Source organism: Brachyhypopomus gauderio, chromosome 13 (assembly GCF_052324685.1).
Source record: "Brachyhypopomus gauderio isolate BG-103 chromosome 13, BGAUD_0.2, whole genome shotgun sequence".
In the NCBI taxonomy this organism is placed as follows: Eukaryota; Metazoa; Chordata; class Actinopteri; order Gymnotiformes; family Hypopomidae; genus Brachyhypopomus; species Brachyhypopomus gauderio.
Window position 1 is genome coordinate 12,661,272 of NC_135223.1, and position 27,599 is coordinate 12,688,870.

A 27,599-nucleotide genomic window follows, 5' to 3' on the forward strand; every position below is an offset into this window, starting at 1 on the left:
AGCCTCTCTGAACATTTCCGGTTCATGGGGTGCGATCCTTTTTTTGGTCTAGGAATGAGTACTTGCGCAAGAGAACATGGCGATACAGTGGAGGAACTGCAGGAGGTGGAATCTGAGAATGACCGGCTTCACCGACGCCTTTTCTGCAGCGCATGAAATACTGTTCCCTGCTGTGGCGACAGAGCGCAGAGGAGGCTCGTGTGGCGCGCGCGGCGCTGCGGAGGTAAAGCCTGGTTTATACTCGACGCGCCGCGAGCGGCGCGAGGGTCCGCGCGGCGAAAATGACGTAATCGCGGAGGCTCCGCCCGTGCGCGAGGGCATCGCGCGCTGTCGCGGCGCGAGGTCGTGCACCTCCCGAATTTTGTAACTTCGCGCGCGCGCCGCGCTTCAGCGCGATCAACAAAGTCATGTTTGCAGAGTTCATACACCTATACAAGGTGGAATTAAAGCACTTGTACGGCACTTTCAAGGCCCATTTAAATATTTTCCAGCACGATAAACATAATTAAGTTAAATATTAATATATATACTCGAAATAATTCGCTTTTTATCACATTATTTAATGGTTGTTTATTTTCAAAACGCCCAATCTTAACGTCTTCACGTTCTCTCATGTTTCGTCCTGGAATTACAAGAGGCTCGTATTTGTTAACGTAATTTCAACATTTTAATGTACTTTAGCCTAAATTCCACCACTTTTCAAACCTGAAACACAAAGCAACATCAAAATGCGTCAGGTAAATGTTCATTCCCCTTTTTTTGAGGGGTGTTTCTTTATACTACCACATATCATTTCGGACAACATTGCAAAGCCATATTTATGTTTGATGCCTGGTGTGTATATATACGGTCTCTGGTCAGGTAAAAATGTTCTTTCACCGGTTTTGCAAGGGTTTTTTATTCTCCACTGCCAACTATCGCCACCTATCGTTTCGGAGAACACTGCAGCGACGCTCGCGACGTTCGCGAAAGTATAAACGCCTACACCGCTCGCGCAGGGTCGCGCGAGGTGGGCGGAGTCGCGCGCTACGGTCGCTCGCGAAAGTATAAACCAGGCTTAAGGGCGCCGCTCAAGATCATCGCGCGCGTGCCGACACTTGTGAGAAGGTCATTCAGCGCGCGAGACACCTCAGGCGAGCGTTGCGAAATAAACGGAATGGAATGAGTACTTAATTCGTTTTTTTATTTTTATTTTTTAGAGTTATTTTGTCGTTCAGGTATGATGTGAATGAAATGGTTTGTTGTACAGCAGAGGTTTGTCTCATGTGGATGAAGTGCCTTCACTAGGTATTCCAGTCTGAAAGGGCACACAGTGTTCACACGCTTCCGCCAAGCCCTGTTTTAACTGCACCCAATATCACCATAGGATCTTTGGGGAGACATTACTGTCGATCACTGTCTTTCACTTTAAATAAACATTAAAGTTAAATACTCGTATGCCATGCTGTTATTTTGTTTTAGTGACAGGTCATCCCTACCTGACATGTAGTGCCTGTTTCCGCAGGTGATGGTCCCGGTCAGACATGTCCATAATACAATCAGGCCAAACTCGTTTAAGTAAGTATTTTGGATCAAATAAATCGACATCAGAATTCACAGCAGGCAATTTAACCCACTTGGGTTCACTTGAAACTGATGTCCAACTGTTCTTATTAACATGGCTGTGTCTTCATTCCTCTCTGTTGTCCAGGTATAGGAATAGGATTTTTCAACCTGCACCAAGACTTTGCTGTTGTAGAATACACAGCGATGCAAAGTTAAAAGATCCTTTTTCACTTGCACAAAAGGATCTGATAAATTTATATGAAGATATAAGAAAGGTATGTTTGAAAAAAAAATTAGGAATACCATAACAGTGTGCGTATCACCTGGATGTCACATACTGATGAGGAAAGATGACCCAGCATGCCTGTGACCAGTTTAAGTCTGCTCACTGCCTCTCAGTCTGCTGACGGTACACCTCTGTGTTTCGTTGATCCAGGAACTGCTGGTGTCCACAGCAGAGCTGAAGGCCCTGTGTGAGTATTACTTTGACGGGAAGGGCAAGGCCTTTCGGCCCATGATTGTAGTACTCATGGCTAGAGCCTGCAACATCCACAGCCACAAGGCCGGGTGAGTAAACCTGCCTGGGCCTGATCGATCGATCAGTCAGTCATTCAATCAATCAAACTTTACTTATACCTATCTACAACAAATACCCAAGACACACTATACACTTAAAATACACATTAAAAACACAAGACAATAATAGTAGTCCAGTATCTCCCCATGTCCATCTCATTCACTTATTGCAAAGTTTAAAACACTTAATATTATATACAGTTAGGCCTCCAAGTTTGTGTTGTGTGCAGGTATGTTTGTCTTTGTTTGAGTTGAGTGTGTTCATTATATGCATTTTCATGACACTTTACATGGACCAGGGATCTTCTACCAGCCCAGAGGTCAATAGCGATGATCTCTGAGATGATCCACACTGCCAGCCTGGTGCATGACGATGTCATCGACGGCGCGGACACGCGGCGAGGAAAAACCACCATCAACGAAGTGTGGGGGGAGAGGAAGGTGAGCGTGATCAGAAGCCTGTCAGGGATTCTCGACCGAGTTTTGGACACACTGTACTGCACACTGTGTTGGTGATCAGTTTTCCTGATATAATGTAGCAAAAGCAGATGGCAACAGCCCTGCACAGCCTTAGACCCAGGGCCTCCACAGGATTCATGTGTGCTGTAACCACACAGGCACACACGCAGGCCGTCCTGAGCAGTGACGGTATATATAATGGATGGTACGTCACCGTTGACTCCCATTGTGAACTTTTGAAGCCACCAAGATGGCCGCACGGACACCGCCATCTTGGATGCGCTTGCACAGTAGATGAAAATTGGAGCCAGAGCATGCGCATTAGAACCGGTAGGCAGGACAGTATCTCCGCCAGAGACCGTATCTCCACCAGAGCATGCGCATTAGAACCGGTAGGCAGGACAGTATCTCCGCCAGAGACCGTATCTCCGCCCCGACATTCGTTAGGATACGCCCACCAGTATAGACACTTTTGACGTTTTACAAAATAAACAAAGGTAAACGGTTTTAATACTGCTGTAGAGAGTTTTGCTGTAGAGAGTTTTGATGTTGAGCGCGTTCACGTTTGAGCGTCTGGTATTAGATGTCAACCAACGCAGCTATTAACTGTCAATCACCTTATCGCCACCCCCCTTTAAATAACACTTAATAACTTCTATAAAATCTGTTTATTGTAGAGAAAAACACTGGGAGATATACTAACGCAATGGGGTGTTATAGAATTGACAAAATATAATTGCTCAAAAAACGTATTTTACGTGTAATAAAAATTCAAAGTTTCTCGTCTGGCCCGTTCACTTACATGGGAATGGGTGGGGTTAAAAGTTGTACTGCAGCCAGCCACTAGAGGGCAGCTGACACACGTCGTCCAGTCCACTTATATATACGGTCTCTGGTCCTGACGTCTCTGCCACACTTCCCTCTCCTTCAGGGAGTGGTGGTCAATATCATAGACAGGCACAGGTATTGTTAATGAATGAAATGGAGGGTTGAATATGTCCTGACAGTGTAGTGTGCTCTCCCTTGTCTCAAGGCTATCCTGGCTGGGGACTTCATTCTCTCTGCAGCGTCCATGGCACTGGCGCGCATCGGCAACACCACCGTCGTGTCTGTGCTCACCCAGGTCATAGACGACCTCGTGAGAGGTACAAGAGCACATTTTTTAATGTTTAACACATTTGCACAAAAAATGTAAAATGTAATCAATCTAGTGCAGCTAGTGGTGGACAAGTTAATCATATGCAAATTACATGAAAATTAACTAGGCTAATTAGCCCCCATTAGCTCTCGTTCATTGTTATTTTTTTGGTTCAAGTGTTCATGTACATTTCCTGTAAGTTTCCAAATTTCTACATGACTGTCAGAAGTTCAAAGCATCTCGCATGCCTGACATTTATTTCACTTGCATATTTGAACTATAGGTGAATTCATGCAGCTTGGATCCAAAGAAAATGAAAACGAGAGATTTCGACACTACCTCGAGAAGACCTTCAAGAAGACGGCCAGCTTGATAGCGAACAGCTGTAAAGCAGTATGTACGTCCTCATATGACGGGAATGAGACCCTGCTGCAGCAGGACAATGGGAAGACTTATCGATCCTGTTTCCTCTGGGTGTGCAGGTTTCCATTCTGGTGAACTCTGACCCTGAGGTGCACGAAATAGCGTATCAATATGGGCGAAACGTGGGCATCGCCTTTCAGGTAGAGCTTTCATCAGTTTTTTATTCACAGCAACAACACAAATATTGTTTAAAGAAATCTTCCAAAATTGGTAAAGTTGGCTTTTTGTAGTTGTGACCCTGAAATAGCCCAGTAGTGTGTAGTTAGGGGTTTCCACTCCAACTCCCATCTGATTAACATGACTACAGAAAGAGGTCAGAAAGACCCAGGATTCAGAAATACTGATGTTTTTCTACCTCCACATTTGAACTATAAACATATGCATAGAATCACTTCATATTTTCATGTAATTGGTATCCAGTACGTTTGCTGTTATGCAACTACAATTCGAAGTTAGATAACTATGGCACTGCTATAACTGGACAAACGCCCTGGTGGAGAACAGTGAAGATGGAGGTGGTGGTTGTTGACTGTGTGCAGCTGGTGGACGATGTACTGGACTTCACCTCATGTGCGAACCAGCTGGGGAAGCCCTCCGCGGCAGATCTGAAGCTGGGCTTGGCCACCGGACCTGTACTGTTTGCCTGCCAGAAGGTGAGTGAGCTGCACGTGTGCGTGTGAACACTCCCTCACTTCTCACGTCACCTCCCGGCAGTACGTGTGAACACTCCCTCACTTCTCACGTCACCTCCCGGCTGCACGTGTGCGTGTGAACACTCCCTCACTTCTCACGTCACCTCCCGGCTGCACGTGTACGTGCAAACACTCCCTCACGTCACCTCCCGGCACGACACGGCAGCTTTTCTTCGATGTGTAATCTTGGATTATTTTGTGCTTATAAAACCAAGACGAGGGTCTGTACACACCTGAGACGGGTTCCCCACCTGTGCCTGGTGTCTGCTTAGGTCATTGTAAACAACTCTAAACCTTCATGTGGTGTTTTCCTCCCTTTCTCTTTGTCTTGATAGTTTCCAGAGTTGCACGCCATGATTATGAGACGGTTTGGTTCTGAAGGCGATGTTGATCGGGCCTGGAGGTTCGTCCTGCAGGTAAGTGCAGTCGGCTGCTGTCATATCGTTATGGAAGTTGCTCTGTTTAAAAATGTTTGGCAAATGCTGTGAAATACAAAAACTCGTTCTTATCTGAATTCTAAAATATTTGTTCTTTTTCTCATAAATATTATTATATATCTCATCATTGATCTCCCCTTTCTAAGAGCGACGGAGTGGAGCAGACCAACTACCTCGCCCAGCATTACTGTCAGGAGGCCATCCGCCAGGTCAGCCGTCTACAGCCGTCCACCGAGCGTGACGCCCTGATCCGTCTCACCCAGCTGGTGCTGACCCGGGACAAGTGAGCCCAGAGAACCATCACCTCAGGCAGCTACTCCTCTACAGTCCCCCGCCCCAGGCAGGGAGGCCCAGCAAGAGTGGGTGGAAGCCCACGCCTCCCTGAACCCAGTTGTCCCTCACAGCAGGGCTACAGCACTCCACTTCTGAACAGTTGAAAGTCATAAACACCCCGTGTTTATAGCAGTTTACGTGTTAAATTAACAATGAACTTCCATGCACTTTCTGCTGTGTTAAATGTCTACAAAGTGTCTTCCCTTCTTTAACCAATTCGGATTAGCTCACCTGTGCCCACAACTGGTACTACAGAGCTGCATCCCTCCATAGTTTAGTTTTAACTAATGAATCAAGCCTGATCTGCTGGATCAGATGTGCTAGACTGGGGATGGAACTAAATTCTGTAGATCTGTAATTCATCAGGACTGGACTTGGGCCATCCTGGTTCGTCATCAGTGGTAATTTGGATCAGATGTATAAAGTGGGGAAGACACTACAATACCCTCTAGAATCAGAATGAAAATTACAGTAACACATAAAAGTGCAGATAAAAGAATGAGCTGCATTATACTTGATCGTCACTGTAAGTGACCATAATGTAAAAGGCCAGGACCCTTTGAGTTCTCATCCACTGTGTGTGTGTGTGTGTGTGTGTGGAGGGGGCGGGGCCCTGCTGTTTCATTCTAAATCTGGGTGGGGCTCTGAGTCGCCGATAAGCCCGAACGTTTAAATTGTGGAATGCCTACACGTGTCTCCAGGAAGTCTGTGATGCAAAAGCCAAACTGAGCAGCGTGTTGTAAGATGTGATCAGTGTACTTCTGCATCAAGTGCTCAACAACAACCAAGGCCTTAAGTCCACAATGACCATGTGTTGCTATTAAATATTTTTTAAATTTACTGCTGTTACTGTCTATGCTTGTTTTTCACTACCACTCAGCGTGCACAGTTTCTTTACAGAGGAGAGAGATTTATTATAAAAGACTGTACATTTCATTGTTCAACATATTCTAAATACAAATTCTGGACCAAGGCAAGCTTTGATAATTCTGCCCATTCAAATTCAGTTGGATCACTTCAAATGTTTAATACAACAAAGTGAAAATAAAGAGTGGAGCAGCAGTATGCTGCAGTGAACAGGATGAAGGCAGAACATCTCACCCAGCAGACGGACCGGGCCGTTTAAGACTCCATGTATGGTGTGAATTAGGAATTTAAAAAAAAATGGAAATGATTCCAAGATGTCCTGAGACAAGATCAGATCTCACACATTCGTCTTGCTCAGAGGTCTGCAGAGGTAATTACGAGTTGCATCTCTTTAGTGTAATTACAAGTGACTTTTCTTAAAAACGCAGATCATGAGAAACAGCAGAGTGGATATGCATCCCAATTATCGATTAAAGTACTTCGATATATTACTGTGTACATGTTTAGGCCTATGAACAGACAAAAAGATTTGTTCATCATTGCAAATACCTACAGAAAAAAAAAATCACCTTGGTGGGTCATTAAATATGCAAAAACATGCACCCTCATGTGCATCTACTCAAACGACGGTGACGGAAGCACCTTTACATGTCCGAACAAGGGGAAATTTGACATATCAATTGATAAGAAAATATAAAAATGTCCAGAAATACTTAAGCATCTTGGACCCAAAAGTAAAAATAAACAAACAAAAAAACAGAGTGCCCACTGTATATTTAAAGCATAATGGAAGAGAAATGGAATTCCTGTTGGTTACAATACATCTTAAATTTGCAGGCATGCTTTAAGTCAAAATTTAAGCACGTTTCACACTTTTGTGCCTCGAGATAAACAAAACACTAAATCATGATTCTGTTTTTTCTATTTGATTTGTATTCAGCATCCAATGTCCATCAGCACTTTGTGAATGGATTAAATTGGGGCCGTTTTCAAAGCGGTGATGATCGTCTACTGTACAACTTCACGTCCGACACCCACCGTTGAAGATACTGTGATTGACATTCACTGTAAAAGCACGAGAAACGTCCAGGTGGCTACAGCTCACTGTATATACACAGAACACCAACCTCAGACTTCATGCCCAGAAGCCCCACTACCAAGGTGCCAAGTCCTCCACCTTAGTTTACAGTTAACCCCAGCTCCCTGCTGCCACCCCCAAACAAATAAACGTGATAGACCCCCCCGCCCCCCACCATTTTAATGTTTGTCAGGAACAGACATTCGATCACATGCCTTACGCAATTCTCTATACTGTCGCGCGGTTGGTGACTTGTTTATTTCTGTGTTTAGTCGGCATAGTGCATGATTGATTCGACGTAGTTGCCGGGAAACAGGCCGGTGACACCGTTGCACACGCCCTCGAACCAGCCATCGTCATTCTTCTTGATGATGTAGATGATGGCCCCCTCCATGAAGGACAGCTCGTCTTCTTTGTCCTTGGCGTAGTCATAAATGGCCACCACTTGGGGGGGGGGGGGGGGGGGGGGGGGGGGGGAGTGGAAAAAAGGTCAGTCACACAAGCACAAACACAACCAGAGCTTAAATTGACAAATATTTTGTAGTACTGAAGAAAACCAAACAAAAGCAACTCCATTTCAGTGCCAGAATTATTGCTACAGCATTATTCACAAACACACTGTTAGTGTTGTTATTTCCCAGCAAAGGTGTCAGAAGTATTCACATTCTTTACTCAGGTAAAAGTATAGATACTAGGGTTTAAAAATACTTCTGTAGAAGTTGAAGTATCAACTCAAGCGTTTTACTTAAGTAAAAGTACCACTTTCAAAACTACTTAAAGAAGTATAAAAGTAAAAGTAATGCAAGGAAAAAAAGCTTAGGTCACACCACAGGGGTCTATAATGCACTAGCCCACCTCCCCAAAAACCCCATTCTTCTAAAAGCCATAATGACTATAATGTTATATTAAAATGTTCATGTTGAAAAATGGGCACATATGCCCATTGAAAATGAATGTACTTTAGTACAAGGGTTGGTTGGTCTTACTGGCTTGCTGGTGCTTAGTTGGGACACTTCGCTCGAATTCTCTTGAGTCTCTGCCACGGACATCTTTATACTAAGCTACATACATCTGCTACGTCCTCGCTGGAGTGCGACGTGACATGTGCAGGTGCGATGGATCACGTACAAACCAATAGGGTGTCGGAATATTATATGTTTATACTTCTCATCCAACCACAATCAAATTCACTCTATCCGGATGGCGCAATTAGTCAGGATAGGGTTTTTTTTTTTTTAAACGATGACATGGCGAAACGAAAACAAGTCGAAATGAAATAGCAGTAATGAGGCTATTTTTTAAATGTAAGGAGTAGAAAGTACAGATAATGGTGTGATTTTTGGCTGATTTTTTTCAGCTAAAAAATCAGCTGAAAAATAATTACTCCAGTAAAGTATAAATAACCAAAATTTCTACTTTCTACTGTTTCCCAGCACTCTAAAATAATGCTATAAGAACCAAGAACAATATCAAACCCACTATAATGAAATAAGTGTGTGGGGAGAGTAGACGAGGTAGTCCAGGATCAGTGGTGACCTCTGACCCCGTGAACCTATCCTCACCTTTCTCAATGTAGTTTTTGGGAGCCCACTGGGGATCCCCATCAGCGTAGGGGTCACTGTAGTGCACGATGGCTGCCTCCTCATCCTCGTAGTCCACTGGTGGAGGTGGGGGAGGAGGCGGGGCCTCATCAAACATGGGCAGGTCATCCGGGGGTGGCGGGGGAGGCGGAGTCGGGGTGTCCGCAACTACGAATCCAACGCGGCAAGTGGGGAGTAAGACAGTAGACATTAATAACCATGGAAACAAGGGCGTGACTCGGGGTTGGACATGCAAATCAGTGGTCACCATGCAAGTGTTAAAGCTGGTTAGAGCTGGGGCTGTGACCACATGCAGATCAGTGAGGGCTTGTCCACTCACAGCTTCCTAGATGGAAACTGTATGTGAGTGCATTTATATCATCGGTGTGCTGTGACAGGGTTAACAGGTGTCAGATTATTGTCCTGGCTGTAAGATGTGTGAGGATCGGATTAAGCCAATTTTTTATCCATTCAATTATTTCTCCAAGCTGATCAACTGTGAGGTAGATAAAGAAAACAACAAAAAGTGGCAGTGACCAGCATTATTTAAAGTCCCGTCATAATCTGCTCCGTTTCAATTTTACAAACGGATTTGAGGAATTCATTCCATTCCTCCTCTTATTCTGCTACTTGGCTGTCATATGAAGAGTCACCAGCAGAGAGCAGCAGAAACAAATATACTGATCTGTTCTGGTGGGGTCTCAATAATACCACCCTGCACAGAGACTTGTACAGCAGGACATACAAGCTTAATAACAGATTACCAGCATGCTGGTTTTACGTACTGCTCCAAACTCAGTGTTCTCCCTCACCAGTGAGACAAGAGAAAGATATCCTTTAAGGTTCAGTAAATCAGTCACTTTCTCTGAGAAACCTCGTCTCAACACACCAGGCATGAAGATGGGATGACCAGGCAGCACCCAGGAGACATGCACTTTACCACACGGCCACGTCTATTTCTGACACTGCTGCGTCCCAGATCCGCTCCCTGGGATTCGCTAACGAGCTTTAGAGAACCAGTGAGGCTCGTGCACGTCTGGATGTAATGGTCCACGTCCGGAGGTAACGGCCCACCCTCTGGGGGAGGAGCCTCTAGGGCCAGCGTGGGGCCGCAGTGAGGAACACTCAGCTGGGTCAGTGCGACTGTGACAAGTCGATTGTGCTTGCTCCTCTCTGGTTCTCCGGTTGATGGAGGTGCCAGTGAGTGATGATATGGTATGTTTGGAATACGGACGGTGGAGGGGCAGTAGTCACTTTGCATGCAGTGAAGTTATCATGCTACGGAGACCATCATGCTGGCCAATCACACACGCACACCTAATCGCTGGCCAATCACACACATGCACGGCACACTCACGCACACACACAGCATGCTGGGGGAGGGGAGGGGGGGTTCAGGACTTACTGTTTTCCTGCACACGGGCCACAAAGCCGGTGAGGGGAATCTGTGGAATCAGCTGAGGCATGGGAGGAGGGGGAGGAGCAGACGACACTGGACATCACGCCCACACAGACACGCCCACACGCAGACACGCCCACAAAGACATGAGCACCCCAAAACAAAAGGAGCGCAGGAGAAAAAAGGAAAAGCATTTTAATTTAAGGGGAATAAATAAGTAAATTAAGACTCCACGCTCAAGCCAAGGGGACTAAGATGAAGAGGGACATTTGCACGATGGAGATTAAACAAGCAAACACTCATCTATTGTGGCTGTGTGTGCAATGCCATGTGCCTAATCCCACTGTGATCATATTGGTCTAGACAACCTACAGGCCCCAGACTCTTCATGTTCCTAAAGGACAGTAAGTGTGCCCACGTCTGGACCTCCGAGCCCTCACACTCCACACCTACCCCATCAGAACTGCGGGGATCTGTGAGACAAAACAACGTCTCCACAGAGCAGGAGGACACAGAGTCCTAACAGCAGAACCTCTGAATGATTGCCACAGTTCTCGCTCAAAAGGGCCTTTGTGTTTGTGAGGGCAAAGGTCACAGAGGCCAGCTCGCAGATTAATACAGGCTTCACCAAAAGCGCTTTAACACGGCACAGTCACAGACAAACAGGCTGCAGAGTCATGGATTCACTCTGTCCAACCAACTTATGGTCTGTAAAAAATAAAAAAAAATAAAAAGGCAGCTATAAAGAAAAACAAGGCCCATAAAACAAAACATAAAATGTGGCCACTTTTCAGTCCCATGAGTTTGACTCTTGATGGACTGGAACAGGAACACGCCAGCGCTGCTCTAATGCCTACAGCCGTGTGAACATGTGACTGGTGGCTGAAATGCTTGAGAAAGCAGCAGATTTTCAATCACTAATGACCTCTCCACCCACTCACTCCACCTGCACAAATGTGAGGGGTGAGGAGCAGCTTAAGGGCATCAGAATACAGCAGCACACCTGCATGAGCAAGAGGGAGAGAGGGAGACACGTGCGCGCGCGCGCGCACACACACACACACACACACACACACACACACACACACACACACACACACACACACACACGCGCTGTTGCCCTGTTGCCTGTCTACTACGCCACAGCAGACGTGGAGGGCACTGCTAAATACTGCAGTGTGTTTCCTCCTCACCAGGACACACTTCTCATTCGAGAAACGGGTGAGGCAACTTCCACCAAGTTACTGGAAGAAACGCCAAGAATTAAGAAAGGTTGACACAACAGAAGTCTGCTTCAGCCTGCAGCTATGGCCTTGTCTCACACTGGCTCCCTCAATAACTCAGCACGAGAGGGGCAGTGGGAGCAGAGCACTGGGGCGGGGGGGCCATCACTGGGGCGGGGGGGGCCATCACTGGGGCGGGGGGGGGGGCCATCACTGGGGCGGGGGGGGGGGGCATCACTGGGGCGGGGGGGCCATCACTGGGGCGGGGGGGGCCATCACTGGGGCGGGGGGGCCATCACTGGGGCGGGGGGGGGGCCTCACTGGGGCGGGGGGGGGGGGCATCACTGGGGCGGGGGGGGGGGCATCACTGGGGCGGGGGGGCCGGCATCACTGGGGCGGGGGGGGCCATCACTGGGGCGGGGGGGCCATCACTGGGGCGGGGGGGGGGGGGGGGGGGGCATCACTGGGGCAGCCCAGGAGGATGAGAGACAACAGAGCCAGAAGCACTGCCTGTGCTGTCCCCCACTGCCTGTGCTGCCTCGTGCTGTCCCCCGCTGCCTCGTGCTGTCCCCCGCTGCCTCGTGCTGTCCCCCGCTGCCTTAACGAATCAACACTCGGCCTTCTAGGCTGCAGGCAGCTCTAGTTGACCAGTAGAATCTGAGGATTGTCCACGGTTTCCTATACATTGGCTACATGTAAAAAGATGAATTTCATGTTACGCAATTGTATGAAAGCATTTTATGTAGAGTGTAAGGGACCTGGAAGCATGTGCGTGTGCTTGTGGCTAGTCTGTACAGCACTTTTAGTAAACACTCTGAGGATCCATGGGGTGTGGTCTAAAAAGCCCCACCTTGCAAAAGGGGGGAGTCTTACTTGAGTTGTGTGCATAGGCTGCCGGGGCCGACCCGTTCACGTGCGTCTGCTGCAGCGGGAACTGGGAGGAGACGGACGGAGCGCGGCGGTACGTCCCCGTGGCAGACACCGTGGAGACGGACGAAACGGTGGAGTTGTGGCGGGAGGTGTGACGAGACATCGTGGCAAACTGAGAGACGGAGGCGGAGCCAAGCCCCGAGGAAGGGACCATCGCTAGTAGAGCCCAGAGACACAAGAGAGGGAGACGAGAGACACGGGAAGAGAAAACCCAGAGAGGAAAAATGAGTTACACCCTTTTGAGAGCAAGCAGGAGTCATTTCTTCCCCCACTGTCCTGCAGACCCGGTCCTGTAGGTCCACCGGGTCTGAGGATGAAGGCAGAACTAAACACAGCGAAGAGCAGCCGAGAAGTACGACACCAACCGCCCTGGGAAAGAAAAACGCCACCCAAAGAGCCCCGATGGCACAAACCCAGAGTAGCCACGTTCACATCTGCACAGATCATGAGCAACTCCAACCAGGTCACTCTGGTGGTCAATGCCAACCTAACATGGAACCTACACAGGTTTTTAAGCATAAACGAACCAAGACACGTTACATTAACGTTCATTTTGGCGTTAGACTAACGGTACCTCTCAGTAAGAGCCACCCAGGGTTTGACCATTTCTGCACCTTCAAGCTATTCCATTAGTTCACTGTGCACCTTCCAACCCAGGCGAGATGGAGAGCCCCAGAGCTGTGTGGATGCAGAGTGTCGGGGCGGTCAGGTCTTCTCCAGGGCCCCGTCAGCTCTCGAGGGCCTGAGTCACACGGGCGTGACTCCCCGAGGCGCTTGCACACGGCCCAGGGTGAAGCGGAACACGCCCTGGCGGGACAGAGCACCGTCCGCCTCCACACACAGGAAGCAGAGATGCAGGCTCAGTGCTGGGGCTGATCTGGTTAGGTGAGCATCTCAAACTGACCGTATCGCCTTAATCACACGGGACGGGGGAACAACGCCCAGATAATGGCTACATTTGAAAAGGGCTTGTGTTGGGTTTTTACAAATAGAACTCACATTACAGCAAAGCAATATTAACAATATCAATGCATTTGGACAAAACCAAACTACAACAAAGAGGAGAATGTTGTTGAGGACGTGTGTCAAACACCCAGAGTCTGTGGTTAGTCACCAACTGCAGGATGATCTCACAGGGGAATTAATGCTTGCATGCACTTTTGTTTCTGAGGAGGAAGACATGGTTTGCCTTCTTCAAAAATTGCCGGGTGTGTTTATGTCTGTACTGTAGGCTGTGTATATGATGAAGGCTGCACAGATGTGATGCAGGCATTTCCTGTTTATAATTCTCAATAAACAGGGATGCCTCTCAGATACACTACCATGATATTGCCTGTTGAAAGGCAAGAAACCACAGACAGACAAACACAAAGATAAATAAAAAAATTCATGCTCCACTAGATTCACCATGCATGAGACAACTCTGCAGCTACTGAATCGCTTACACATGCACACACAGAACCTCACACCCACATGCATGCTTATATACACGCTCGCTCACACACACACACCCTGTGCACACTTGCACGTACACTTTTGCACACCCACAAAATTCAAAAACAAAACAAAACCCCCAGTCCTACAACAACACGCCATCTCCCTCTGCAGCAAAGCAACACGGCGCTACTCAACACGGTGACACGTGCGTGTGGTACTCGGATGACGCAACATGTGTGTGTGGTACTCGGATGACGTGAACTGTCACAGCCTTTGGAATAAAGTATGAGGGCTTCGAGGTAACAGCAGAAACATGGGGAGAGCTATGCACACAGCAGGAAGGTGGATGGAGCTTTTGTCTTTTGTCCTCGGAGCCACTCCAGAACCGTCTGGAATGCTGTTCTGCCTCCTGACACCACTGCAGGGGTGGGGGTTGGAGTGGGGGGGTAGAATAAAAGCCCCCCAGTTGGTAGACCAGGCTATGTAGGATGACAGCTTCCTCAGGCATTCTCCACACCACAAACGCATGAAGGGGTGGGCGCACACGCACTGTACAGACCATGTGTTGGGACAGCCTGGAAAGGCGCGTGCGCCCATGTGTGTGGGCCCTGGGTGGGTGCCCGTGTGTGTGGGCCCTGGGTGGGTGCCCGTGTGTGTGGGCCCTGGGTGGGTGCCCGTGTGTGTGAGCCCTGGGTGGGTGCCCGTGTGTGTGAGCCCTGGGTGGGTGCCCGTGTGTGTGAGCCCTGGGTGGGTGCCCGTGTGTGTGAGCCCTGGGTGGGTGCCCGTGTGTGTGAGCCCTGGGTGGGTGCCCGTGTGTGTGAGCCCTGGGTGGGTGCCCGTGTGTGTGAGCCCTGGGTGGGTGCCCGTGTGTGTGGGCCCTGGGTGGGTGCCCGTGTGTGTGGGCCCTGGGTGGGTGCCCGTGTGTGTGGGCCCTGGGTGGGTGCCCGTGTGTGTGAGCCCTGGGTGGGTGCCCGTGTGTGTGAGCCCTGGGTGGGTGCCCGTGTGTGTGAGCCCTGGGTGGGTGCCCGTGTGTGTGAGCCCTGGGTGGGTGCTGCAGGGTCAGCAGGTGTGAGCAGAGCTATTGGTCAAGTTGTAAGCAAAGTGCTTTGAACAATCTCAGTATGTAAACTGTGCTACACGCATGAGCGTGCCCTGCCCACGCCGGTGCTTTTAGCCACCATTAGCCTCTGGTGTCACAAGGGGTGTGTGCCAATTACGTATCGGGTCAGGTTTCTTTCCTGGCACAGATTCCCAGGACACTTCACACTGGCCAATATGACGGAATCAAAACAAAGACACCTATTACAATTTCACCAACTGTTAAACCTTCTACTACAGGACAACAAAATAGCATCTGGCAGACCAAGGCGTACTGATTAGTGAATGTTTGTGTATTCGAGGTGTAGCGCATTTGCAGTGTGAGTGTTTGCTGGCCGTTTTTCAGCACCCAGAAGCCATCCAAGCGGTCGTACACGGTGTTCACAGGACAGCCCTCGACAGCTCACTGCCCCCGTGCTCACCAAGCCCTGGGATTAATTCAAGCATCACTGGACACTGTTGTACCGATTTAGAAATCTGGACATGAGGAAAGCAAGAGATACCAGACCCGACCCGCCACCAAACACCAGACCTGTGGGAGACGTGAGGGTTGCTACAAGCGTTTGAAGGCTCAGACACACACAAACACACACGTGCAAGTGAACGGTTCATTGGAGTTCCCCGTGAGGGAGGGTGGTGCTAAATCGTTGCGGGGGTTTGGGGGGGGGTCTCACCTATGGCCATTGCTGGGCCCCCAAACATGGGTGGAGGAGGAGGTGGGGGGGGAGGTGGAGGGGCAAACATGGGTGGGACTGCAAGAACATAGAGGCACATTAGACACAGAACAAGGCACGCACACACATAGTAAGACTCCTCATTTGTTCAAACATTACTGTACATAACGACACACAGGAGAGAAAATGGTGAGGGACGGTACAGCATACAAACATATGAATACGAATCTACACCAACAGACTTTGGCCTTTGCAGACACCAGCACACACACACGCACGCACGCACGCGCAGATACCACTGGTGGCACGAAAGAGGGAGTTGCTATAGTGACTGTGTGAAGGAGGGGCTGGTGTTCATATCTTCAACGTTCCAAAATCTTCATCTTCAAGTCTAGACAGCAAAAACCTCTGCATGCACTCGGTGGGCTGTAAATATGCACTGCTGCCGTAAGCAAACGTCTGTAGTTTTCACTCCCTCCACAGAGTCTGAAGCTGAACCACACAGGGCTTTGGTGGAGAGGCCGACCAGACAACAGCTGCCTCTGGTAACCAAATGATATGATAATATGGGCAGCACAAGTGGCTCCTGCTGGACCCAGTGAGGCAGCAGGGGGGAGGGGGGGGCGGAGCTCACCTGGGATGGAGTTGGGGATGGAGGGGGTTGGCACGGCAATGGGAAGACCGATACTGCTGCCACCGCTGTTCTCTCGACTACCACTACCCCCACTGCTTCCACTGTTGGGGGGGGGGGGGGAGGAGAGAGAGAGAGAGAGAGAGAGAGAGAGAGAGAGAGAGAGAGAGAGAGAGAGAGAGAGAGAGAGAGAGAGAGAGAGATGGAGGTAGGGAGGGAAGGAGAGATTTATTATGAATCACAGCAGACTTGTATAAGACACTTCCCCATATAAATGTGTACACAGTCATGAGGTACACACTCATTTTCATACTAAGCACACTTGACCACAAACAATGAGTCCTCAAAAGGGAGTGATGACATCACGCTCTATCCACACGATCTCCTCAGGCTGGGGACACCCTGACCCCACAAACTGCATTAGAATTACACTGCTATATACTGTGATTGCAGTGTTCATTGTGATGTATTCACACACACAGACACACACCACACACACACACACTTTTTCAGACCATGGCCTACCCATGTAAACACCTTTGGTCAGATGGTGCATCTCTGTGTTCCCCTGTGCCCTTCAGTCTGATGGCAACACCCAGCACAGAGAGTCTGACCTCAAAGCTTCATCAGGTATCACAGGACCTCAAACAGCAAGGATTCCTCTACAGTGCCTAAGCAATGGGCCAGTGTCTGTTTTCATCAGTTTTGTCTCTGATCTAGAGTTTTTTTTTTTTTACTTCAAATTAAACGGCATGGCTAGGAGATCAAAAAGCACCGTAGGATTTCATCACAGCCCTACTTTTACAATCCTCCCATTTTAGTGGGCCAAAAGTAATTGAACAATCGGCTACGCTGTTGACTTTTCAAGGACAGCCTAACAAAAGACAAGACAGCCAGTAACCCATTTACGCACTAAAAGAACGCACATGAAGGGAAACCTCCATGCTAATCAAGCGCTAGCTAAACGAACAACTTTAGTCACATTCTTTGTGAGGCTCCGTTAACAGCAGATGAAACAAACATTTTTTAAATTCCACCATGAGCATATGTGAGATAACCTGACCCTGATAGTGGAGCAGGTCCAACCCGATGCTGTGACTGGGCAACTGCTTTAAACAGAGCGCTTGAGCTCCTACTGAGTTTTTCCAGGGGTAAAAACTGGAATGTTCTCAGCTGGCCAAACCCATCAGCAGGCCAGATCCACCCCCACTGAACACGTAATTCACTTACTAAAGACACTGCTAAAAGAAGAAAGAGGCAGAAACAGGGAACTGGGATGGGCTGAATTACGCTGGCTGCCAGAACTCTACCAGGGACAAGGCCCTGCCAGCTGCTCCAGACAGCTGAAGTTAGCGTGGCGTCTCTTCAGCTCAGGAGGCAGCCTAAAGGAGCCGTTTCCTCCATCTGAGATGAGAGAGCTCAGCTCATATAGATCTCACAGACGGGCTGCACCACCACCCACTAAACTGTTCATTACAAATTTGTCTGCTGTGTACTGTAACCTGCGGAAGAGGAGGAGATGGGAACCGTCTAAAGATGATTGAGGACCGCCTTACAATGATGTGATGATCGGGGATGGGGGGGGGGGGGTGTGGACAGCTGCGTCTCAGAGGAAGAACCCCCACAGGCAGTACAGGGGACAAATTCACAAAAACACACTCTGCTTGCTATTACCAGAGCAGACACGCCTGCAGATGACATGCAACAGCAGTGTTGAGCTGTTAGCAGCGTATAGCCTAATGGATCTGTATTTGTGCACGAGTTACCTGTGGGTTCTGGGTCTCTGATTGAGGGATGCAGAGCGTGCCGGGCTGTGTTGACTCCCCATACGAGCAGGACTGGTCATATAGTCATTGGGCACTGTGGGTGGTTTGACAGGCTCGAGAGTTTTATAGGGAGTGTTTCGCCTGTAGAGTATGGGAGACAAACACACTCAATCAATTTAAAGAAATAAATAATCCAGACCATTCTATCTAAATGGCTCTTACAGAAAACACTTCTAAACACTGGGATTATGGATAAAAATGCTGCTGACTGAATATATTCTTGTGTAGCTCCGAATACCTCACAACAGCATAACTAAACGGGACTGTGGCATGTCTACCAGAGAGACATCAGACAAGATCAGTAACAGCGTTGGCTCTAAAGGATTTAAATATGTGGCAGCTTCACTCTCGCAAGTTGGAGCTTAATAAGAAGCACAGTTTATGTACAAGAGCATGTAGCATGACATTTACATTTATTTATTTATTTATTTTTATAGGATTTTTAAAAGCTGTTTCAAAAATCTAGCTGTCAATCATTTATATATAATTTTTTTTATCCATGCTCAATTCTTTTGCTTACCCAAGAGTGCCACGCCCAGCCATGGGTGGGCTCGGGGGCTTCTGGGTTGGTGGATTGGTCCTCGATAGCGTTCCTGCTCGGACCGCTTGGTTTCCGTGTTGCTGAATCAGATAAAAAGAGGCAAAGTTCAAGATGAGCACTTGATCAGTCCTGCTGCTCTGTGCAGTGCGTTCACATCTGATCACTGGAGCTTATGTACGGCTTCCCAGACCTCATGATTTGGTCCCTAAAACTACAACACTTAAAAATAAAAGCTTGCAGTTTTCACTTTTACTTTAGGAGGATCCAGGGTTAGTTTAACAGAATGCTCCATCAGTGAACGAGGACCGGCCAGCTGGAGCGGTAATCCTGTCGGATCACAGCTCAGGGGTTCTGCCTCACAGTGGGCCGGTTCAGACAGAACGGCGTCCAACGTGAGCTACAGGCGAGACGGTAATCCTGCCTGGAGCTAACGGGCTGGTAGCCGTACTGGAAAAGAAGGTTTCTGCACAGTCAGTGGGACCAGAATCCTGAACGTTCATCAACGCTCAATCCCAGTGTGCAAAAAAGCCCCATGACCTGCTTACTGCTTACCAATACACCTTAATCATTTCACAGAGAGCACGATAATGACCTGATGGGCCGAAGGAAATTAATACATAAACACACATCATATTGTGAAAGTAAGAATCATATACATGATTGCATGTACATGATCATATACATAAAATGGGGATGTAGCTACTGTATTCATCAAGTGTCATAGATCAGTACTGTTACAGAATTAGGTCCTTCCCGCTGAAGAAACTGGGTCTGTTAAGATGGAGAAGGCAATGCTGACCCAAAAACAGCCGTGTCATTCTGTGATGAGCCACTGTTCCTGGGCTAGCCTGTGCTCTGTGAAAGGAATCATTCAGTCTGGGAAACCCACACAGCCCACAAAAGGCTCATTTCACTATATGTGAAGAACTATTTAGTGTTAGGACACAGAGTTATGTTTATGTAACGGCAGAGGGGTGGGCGATACGGCTTAAAAATAAAATCACAGTCTCTTCCTGCTTTGGCATTCATAAAGGCACGCCAAGAGTCTGTATGGGAACACAAGCGTAACACACAAGATTCACAGAGACTGAATGTGGGTGTGGATCTCGCATGTGTACAATAATACGCCATAAGACCTTTGTGGTTTAAATCAAGGCTAATTCTCTTGGACATCGAGTCAACATGATGCAATACAACATGTTTTATTACAAGATTAAATGTTATATAAATATTAATACTGTTAAAATATTCATAGTGTGTTCAAGGACTTCATGATCAAGCCTTTTTATACCCAATGATATTTTCAAACGATACATCACAAAAACTGGCATCCTTCAATCATATCGCCCAGCCCTAGAATGGGGGCCATGTGATGGTTCAGTTCAACTTAGCACAGGGTTGAAGCTGGAGCTACAAATGAAACAGGAAGCAGCTGCTCAGCAGCAGGATGGGTCATGTGACAAACTGGACTTACCTTGGCTTTAAGCCACTAATGCAGGCATGGAAGAGAGAGAGGGGGAGAGAAAGAGAGAGAATATTACAGTGCTATAGCGAATACTTTAATATGTTTGACCCCACAAAGCTTCTTTGAGGTGGTTATTACCAACGATGGTGCCACAACACACCACTACAGCCTGGTCTCCTCCCTACCCCATCCACAACCCCAGGCTCCACTCAGAACCGTGCAGTTCATGCAGTGGGTCTGATGAGCAGTTGCAGTAGAGATACGGCACTGGCAATCAAACGGACCTGTAGAAAGCGGGCATTGCCACACCCACCTCCACCTTACACCACACTTACAATACTTCAGCTTATCTGCTCTGGCCATGATTCTAGAGTGTCTCAGATACGACAACCTACAGATGTGCTCATTTCTACGGCCATTGTTGCATGCTTTCAAACACGGGAAACGTAGCACACCACTTTGGCCTATAGTCCAATGCAGAACTGTGTGCTTTTCATATAGCTGTGTGCTGCTAACAGAGAAAGCAGAAAGTGTTTAGCATTTGTCTGACTGTCTACAAAGCACATTATTTCCCCTGAGAAATGAGAAGGATCAGGACTCCTTACAGGTGTAATATAACAAAAAAGCCTGCAAACCTCAAGACTAAGGAGACAAAGCCCCACACACACACACACACACAGAGACACACACACACACACACACACAGAGACACACACACAGAGACACACACACAGAGACACACACACAGAGACACACACACAGAGACACACACACACAGAGACACACACACACAGAGACACACACACACAGAGACACACACACACAGAGACACACACACACAGAGACACACACACAGAGACACACACAGAGACACACACACACACACACACACACACACACACACACACACACACACAGCAGTGAAGTGTATCACCTTAGGCAAAAAAATGTCCAAAGCGCTCCTGATCCATTTTGCAGAGACATTCAGAAGCCGTTTGAAACCCCAAGGCTCAGTCTTCTGGAGACCCAATCAATCACTGTCTACCCACTGAAATGTCACCGGCTGCTGTGACACTACGTGTGATTCATAACTTACATTCTCTCAATATGCCAAATTCTTCCAGCATTCCATTCCAATCTCGCCCATCCAAATAACAGATTAGACCAGTTGGGTGGATTAGAGCAGATTAGAGCAGTTGGGTGGAACTCTCAGGTAAGATGAAACCCTGATCCTGGAGTAACAAGAACTGGGCAGGTTCAGTTCTGAGTGCTCACAGGCACCATAAACCCGACTCCTCCGCTGCATCCGTAATGCATGCTGCAATAGAGGGCACCGGACCAGGATGCGCAGCTCGTGTGCGTCCTGCAGAAGCTCTCTGCACACCTGAAGGCAGGTGGACTTAGACGGGCCATTTCCCAGAGAGGACTAGCCAAGAGACTCCCAGTCCGACACAGACTAAATAGGCTCCGTCTCGGGTGTCCCGAAAACCAGAACAGGAAAGCTGCGCACTAGACCTCCGTCTCTGCATAGAATTAAAGAGGAAGAATGCAAGAGTCTGTGTTGTCTATTCAGATTGGAGCAGAAACCAGACCCTTAATCCAACAGCTGCACTGCAAACTACACGCTGAAGTTCTGGCAAGCTAGGAGACAGCAATCTAAAGCTTATACAGTGTTAAAAAGCAATACACGGAGAGAAAAAAATAAAAATACACGTACCCAACTATGTAGCACTCAGCCATGGCACGATGAGGAAAATGTAATTAACAAATCCAATAAAAAACAACAACATATGACAAATTGTGTTGGTTTGTGAAACAGCAGCTGGTGGAGTAGCAGCTCACGCTTCCTGATAACACCACACACACACACACACACCGCTCACACACACACACACACACAGTGTGGGCGAACACCGAGAATCCTTCACACACCCCGGACTGATGAGTCAGGTTTCCCCCAGACACCGCAGGCCAGAGGAAGACATGAGGGGACATTAGCCTCACCCAACACTAACCCCTCCTCACAGTGACCCAACACTAACCCCGACCCAACACTAACCCCTCCTCACAGTGACCCAACACTAACCCCGACCCAACACTAACCCCGACCCAACACTAACCCCTCCTCACAGTGACCCAACACTAACCCCTCCTCACAGGTGACCCAACACTAACCCCGACCCAACACTAACCCCTCCTCACAGTGACCCAACACTAACCCCGACCCAACACTAACCCCTCCTCACAGTGACCCAACACTAACCCCGACCCAACACTAACCCCTCCTCACAGTGACCCAACACTAACCCCGTCCCAACACTAACCCCTCCTCACAGTGACCCAACACTAACCCCTCCTCACAGTGACAGTGACCCAACACTAACCCCTCCTCACAGTGACCCAACACTAACCCCGACCCAACACTAACCCCTCCTCACAGTGACCCAACACTAACCCCGACCCAACACTAACCCCTCCTCAGTGACCCAACACTAACCCCTCCTCACAGGTGACCCAACACTAACCCCTCCTCACAGGTGACCCAACACTAACCCCTCCTCACAGGTGACCCAACACTAACCCCTCCTCACAGGTGACCCAACACTAACCCCTCCTCACAGGTGACCCAACACTAACCCCTCCTCACAGGTGACCCAACACTAACCCCGACCCAACACTAACCCCTCCTCACAGTGACCCAACACTAACCCCGACCCAACACTAACCCCTCCTCACAGTGACCCAACACTAACCCCGTCCCAACACTAACCCCTCCTCACAGTGACAGTGACCCAACACTAACCCCTCCTCACAGTGACAGTGACCCAACACTAACCCCTCCTCACAGTGACAGTGACCCAACACTAACCCCTCCTCACAGTGACAGTGACCCAACACTAACCCCTCCTCACAGTGACCCAACACTAACCCCGACCCAACACTAACACCCCCCCCCCCCCCCCACAGTGCCACGGGGCTGTGTGAGATCAAATGAGTTCACCATGTGTTTTAACTAGGGCTGAACGATTAATTGCATTTGCGATAATCTCGCGATATTTTAAAACGCGATTCTCTAATCGCACAGGCTGCGATTTAAACTGGTCACGTGACTTGGGAGCGAGCCGAGCCGGGGACGAACGGAGAAAACCCGAGCAGGAGGCAGGGAGGTGGAGAAGTGAAGTTAACACAGCGCACTTTAACTTGTTGCACAATGGCTTCAGGCTCGACAGAAGCTGACACAACTGAAAGTCTAATACCAAAGAGGGGCAGCACATCAGTTGTGTGAAATTACTTTGGCTTTAAAAAAGATGCTGCTCAACGTCAGGTACCCTGCAAAACGCGCCTTGCTACTGTTTCTACGACGCGAGGTAACACTACAAACCTTCAGCATTAAAAAAAAAACACCACAAAGCCTCATATGATATTTGTAAGGCTGAAATGCCAACGACCAGTTGCATCTTCAAATACGCAAAAGTATTTGTCTGCGCTTATACAGTATCCGGTGAGCAGCGAAATACCGTAAAATCACGCATATAGGCGCAATAAGATTTAAAGTGTGGATGAATCGCGAAAGCGCGCATAGCTTGACCGCGGTCCAGCAGACAGGGTTCACTGACCGAACCGTTTGAAAGTGTAACTCCTTATGGATATAATTGGAAGCGGCACGCTGAAATAACTCGGGCAGTAACGGAGTTCATAGTGAAAGACATGATGTCCGTTAATATGGTAAACAAGCCCGGCTTCATGGCTTTGTTAAACACTGGATATGCGCTACTAAATGCCCTCACGCACATATTTTAGCCAAGTTGCTATACCTACAGGGCTGCCAACTCTCACGCATTGAGCGTCTTAGACTAAAAAGTTACTAGTTCGCTCTGGCGTAAACCACAGGCGATCGATCGATCGCTATATAATAATAATACATTTTGTCCATTTTACACTGCCCCGATAACAACAAATTACGTTCGCCTCCCACTCCAGGTTCAAGTCTCACTTCAAGCGATCTTGAAAAGTTGCCAACCCTGTATCTTAGCTGTATAAAAAATGCCGAAACAGAGTTTGCTGAAAAAAAATCACGATTTTAAATCGCAATCGCAATTTATAGATAAAAAATTGCAATTAGATTATTTTCCAAAATCGTTCAGCCCTAGTTTTAACAAGGTTTTTTTTTAGCAGTAGAAGTCCATGGTGGTGAAGATACCTCATAGTCATAATCACCATTTTGAAGCACCTCCTCACCACAGCCTGCAACCGACCTCCACGGGCTGCCTGCGTCACTGTCCGTCTGCAGTGAGCTCTATTCTATTCTATATGTAGTCGTGGGACTTCACACCTCTGAGAGGATGTTAATAATAACTGGTCAGACTGTGAGTATTTGTGTCACGCTTGCATGTACAGGCAGCTCTGTGTGAAAGGGAGCACGCTACACTCAGCTGGTCACCAGTGGGGAGCATCAGGCAGGATAACGCAGACAGGCCTCAGGACGAGCCATGCGGGAGCTTCACGTCTGGGTGGACGTCCTGAGGGACCATCTTGGCTCTCATTGACACCGGTGGCTCTCAAACAGGCTCTTCAGATTAACCACGGGCACAGCTAGAATCCAGACCGAGGTTGAGCCGTTCTAGCATTGGCGGAGGGGTCACTGCGGTGTACCACAGCGCAGACTGACCGGTAAAAATGAAAACTGCCGTTCCGACAGGACTCACATCTTTACCCTCACATGCTTGGTCGCTCGTTTCCAAATTATTTTTATGCATACAATAAATACGTTTATAGAGGAAATGAAACCTCATTGCAGATTCCATTTACATATGTAAAGTAAAATGGGTAATAAATACCCAAGAGGACTGTTCCGAGCTGAACAGCGAGTGTGTGCGGTTTCAACATGGCACACTACGCCTGGATCAGAGCCAGAGCTGGGAAGTGTGCAGGACATCTGTGCGCAGTGCCTACAATTCACAGAGCTGCTGTTCACGGCCCCTGGGGGGGAACTCTCTATCCTGGGTGGGGGGGTGCTGAACAGCCAAGTTGAAGACAATAACGGGCCACCAGAGTCTCCACGTTGCACAAAATGGCTGCAGATGAATCAAGCTCAATTTGTGATTCATGTGCTACTAAAGTGAGTCAGAAGGGATGACCGTCCCGCCGTCTTAGCAGTGGCCTTCAGGGTCATGAGGACACGTCTCAACCTAACAGAGTCGGTGAGCTGTTATCAGTACACAGGAACAGCTATCAGTACACAGGAACAGCCAGACCGGCGGTGCTGACGAAGTCCGGGTTCATGACCACTGGCTCTCTCCTCTCTCGGCAGTGAAGGGGTAGTTCAGCTACTGTTGTGCCACTGAATGTGTGGGTGGGGGTGGACACAACTAAATGTCAATCTCCCCAGAGAGTGCATGAGTAGGAGAGGAAAAAAGCCAAAAATACAAAACGGGATGTTTGAATCTGTGGTTAAAGCCCAGATAGGAGGAGTGTTAACCAGGGCAGCTTCTCCCAAACCGACAGACAGCTGAGAGTGATTCATAGTGCAAAGTGTTTCTTAAAAGCCTCAAACTAATTGGCTCTTATGCCCCTACTGGGTCAGGGAGTGGTGCTGTAAAAATAGTGCGCAGCCTATCCAAAAACTCCCCAGCACTCTCTAGAGCAGTCTCACCTAATGAAGCACCATGAATAACTAATACCCCCCCCCCACACACACACCTCCCACATCTGCACACACTCACGAACACGCACGCAGTCACCAGAAGAGGGCGGTGTACCTTAACCCCGTGGCCCACGTCATCCAGCACGTTGTAGTCGATGGGTTTTCTGATGTACCTCACAGGCCTTTCCACGTTGGCTGGGGCGATAATCTTATGGGTCCTCGATGTGTTCTTGTTCGTGGTGAGTATGCCGATCTCTCGTCTGGCAACTTTCTCTTTGTGAATGTCCACTGTCTGTTAAAAACAAACATGTATGAAATTGAGGGAGGATGTAACACACACACACACACACACACACACACACACAGCAAAATGTATGACAGCTGGGCCGCATCAAGAGGCCTGCAATACAATTACGAGCTTGACTTATGGGAGCAGTCACACTAATTAAGCTGAATTAAGAAACTGCTGTTCTCATCGTCAGTCTCTTAAATCCCTTTATGTAATAGATGAACACACCAACAAAATCAATTACACCATATTATTAACAGCAGCATGGGTCCCTGAGAACACCAGGAGAGGCCCACAGCACGGGGGTCACACTAGAACACAGTCCATTACATCTACTTTACAATATTTTATAAATGTATTTTGTTTAATAATACAACATACTGCTGAGAATGAAACCAGTTAGACCCATTAAACCTGTATCAACACTCCATTGCATCTTCTGAGTAGCTCCCGAGCCAAGATTTTGCCACTTGAGCAAACTAAACTGGCATGAAATCACTCACACACACACACACACACACACACACACACACACACACACACACACACACACACACACACACACACACACACACACACACACACACACACACACACACACACACACACTCTCTCTCTCTCTCTCTCTCTCTCTCTGAATCCATGTTTCTATGCCAGCTGCGATTGTACCAGTGCGAACCCCAAAGAGAGGTATTCCTAGAACAGGGGTGGTGTCTGGGGTCACACACCTCAGGGCGCAGGGGTGGTGTCTGGGGTCACACACCTCAGGGCACAGGGGTGGTGTCTGGGGTCACACACCTCAGGGCACAGGGGTGGTGTCTGGGGTCACACACCTCAGGGCACAGGGGTGGTGTCTGGGGTCACACACCTCAGGGCACAGGGGTGGTGTCTGGGGTCACACACCTCAGGGCACAGGGGTGGTGTCTGGGGTCACACACCTCAGGGCACAGGGGTGGTGTCTGGGGTCACACACCCCCCAGCTGGGCTCCCTCTGGGTGCTGCAGTGAACGAGCAGGAAGTGAAAGTGGCAGGTGTTTTGCTCACAGCCCCGCCCGCCACAATCTCTCCAGACGAGCGCCTTCAAACAGCAGCTCGCCAGCCACGGCCTCGACGACACCGACAGCCATCTGGCTCCACAAAGGAAATCACGCAGCATTTGAAAAAAGGTTTCTTGGAACAATAAGGGTGCACTTAGGGTTCCTCTGAAGAGAGAGAAGCCTTTCACAACGCATCAGACACTCCACATTTACGTCGACAGCACAAGCCGATGGCGTCCTACCCTGGTGCAACGCTTGGACAGCCAGTCGATTAACA

General features: G+C 48.5%; 2 protein-coding genes across 14 annotated transcripts in view; one reads left to right on the forward strand and one right to left on the reverse strand.

The window, feature by feature from the left end:
* The first annotated feature begins 4 nt into the window (after positions 1 to 4).
* Positions 5 to 6,443, forward strand: pdss1 (prenyl (decaprenyl) diphosphate synthase, subunit 1). 2 transcript variants are annotated; one of them, XM_076971025.1, is made up of 11 exons: positions 5 to 223; positions 1,505 to 1,557; positions 1,691 to 1,820; positions 1,982 to 2,112; positions 2,421 to 2,562; positions 3,614 to 3,725; positions 4,002 to 4,111; positions 4,201 to 4,281; positions 4,681 to 4,794; positions 5,169 to 5,249; positions 5,417 to 6,443. In XM_076971025.1, exons 1-11 carry the CDS (start codon positions 77 to 79, stop codon positions 5,555 to 5,557), a joined length of 1,242 nt encoding a protein of 413 aa, XP_076827140.1. In that variant the 5' UTR covers positions 5 to 76; the 3' UTR covers positions 5,558 to 6,443. The 2 variants fall into 2 exon arrangements, with proteins under 2 accessions (XP_076827140.1, XP_076827141.1); XM_076971026.1 differs by lacking the exon at positions 1,691 to 1,820 and having other exon boundaries at positions 144 to 223.
* Positions 6,444 to 6,492: 49 nt separating this feature from the next.
* Positions 6,493 to 27,599, reverse strand: part of abi1a (abl-interactor 1a) — a 38,239-nt gene continuing 17,132 nt past the window's right edge. Inside the window, exons 3-12 of one of the 12 annotated variants that reach the window (XM_076971007.1) lie at positions 26,112 to 26,288; positions 20,362 to 20,376; positions 18,867 to 18,967; positions 18,287 to 18,427; positions 16,524 to 16,624; positions 15,890 to 15,967; positions 12,624 to 12,836; positions 10,534 to 10,620; positions 9,111 to 9,296; positions 6,493 to 7,992 (exon numbers count right to left, since the gene is read on the reverse strand). In XM_076971007.1, coding sequence (XP_076827122.1) covers positions 7,817 to 7,992; positions 9,111 to 9,296; positions 10,534 to 10,620; positions 12,624 to 12,836; positions 15,890 to 15,967; positions 16,524 to 16,624; positions 18,287 to 18,427; positions 18,867 to 18,967; positions 20,362 to 20,376; positions 26,112 to 26,288 — 1,275 coding nt within the window. In that variant the 3' untranslated portion in view covers positions 6,493 to 7,816. The remainder of the gene's footprint in view (positions 7,993 to 9,110; positions 9,297 to 10,533; positions 10,621 to 12,623; positions 12,837 to 15,889; positions 15,968 to 16,523; positions 16,625 to 18,286; positions 18,428 to 18,866; positions 18,968 to 20,361; positions 20,377 to 26,111; positions 26,289 to 27,599) is intronic. The other 11 variants (XM_076971008.1, XM_076971009.1, XM_076971014.1 and 8 more) reach the window with 11 other exon arrangements.

What these genes read in the sequence shown, in the direction of transcription:
- pdss1 (XM_076971025.1), top strand. Translation starts at nt 77, where the DNA reads ATGGCGATACAGTGGAGGAACTGCAGGAGGTGGAATCTGAGAATGACC. An exon ending in TAGCGAACAGCTGTAAAGCA is followed by an intron (nt 4,112 to 4,200) that starts GTATGTACGTCC and finishes CTGGGTGTGCAG; the next exon opens with GTTTCCATTCTGGTGAACTC. An exon ending in TACTGTTTGCCTGCCAGAAG is followed by an intron (nt 4,795 to 5,168) that starts GTGAGTGAGCTG and finishes TTGTCTTGATAG; the next exon opens with TTTCCAGAGTTGCACGCCAT.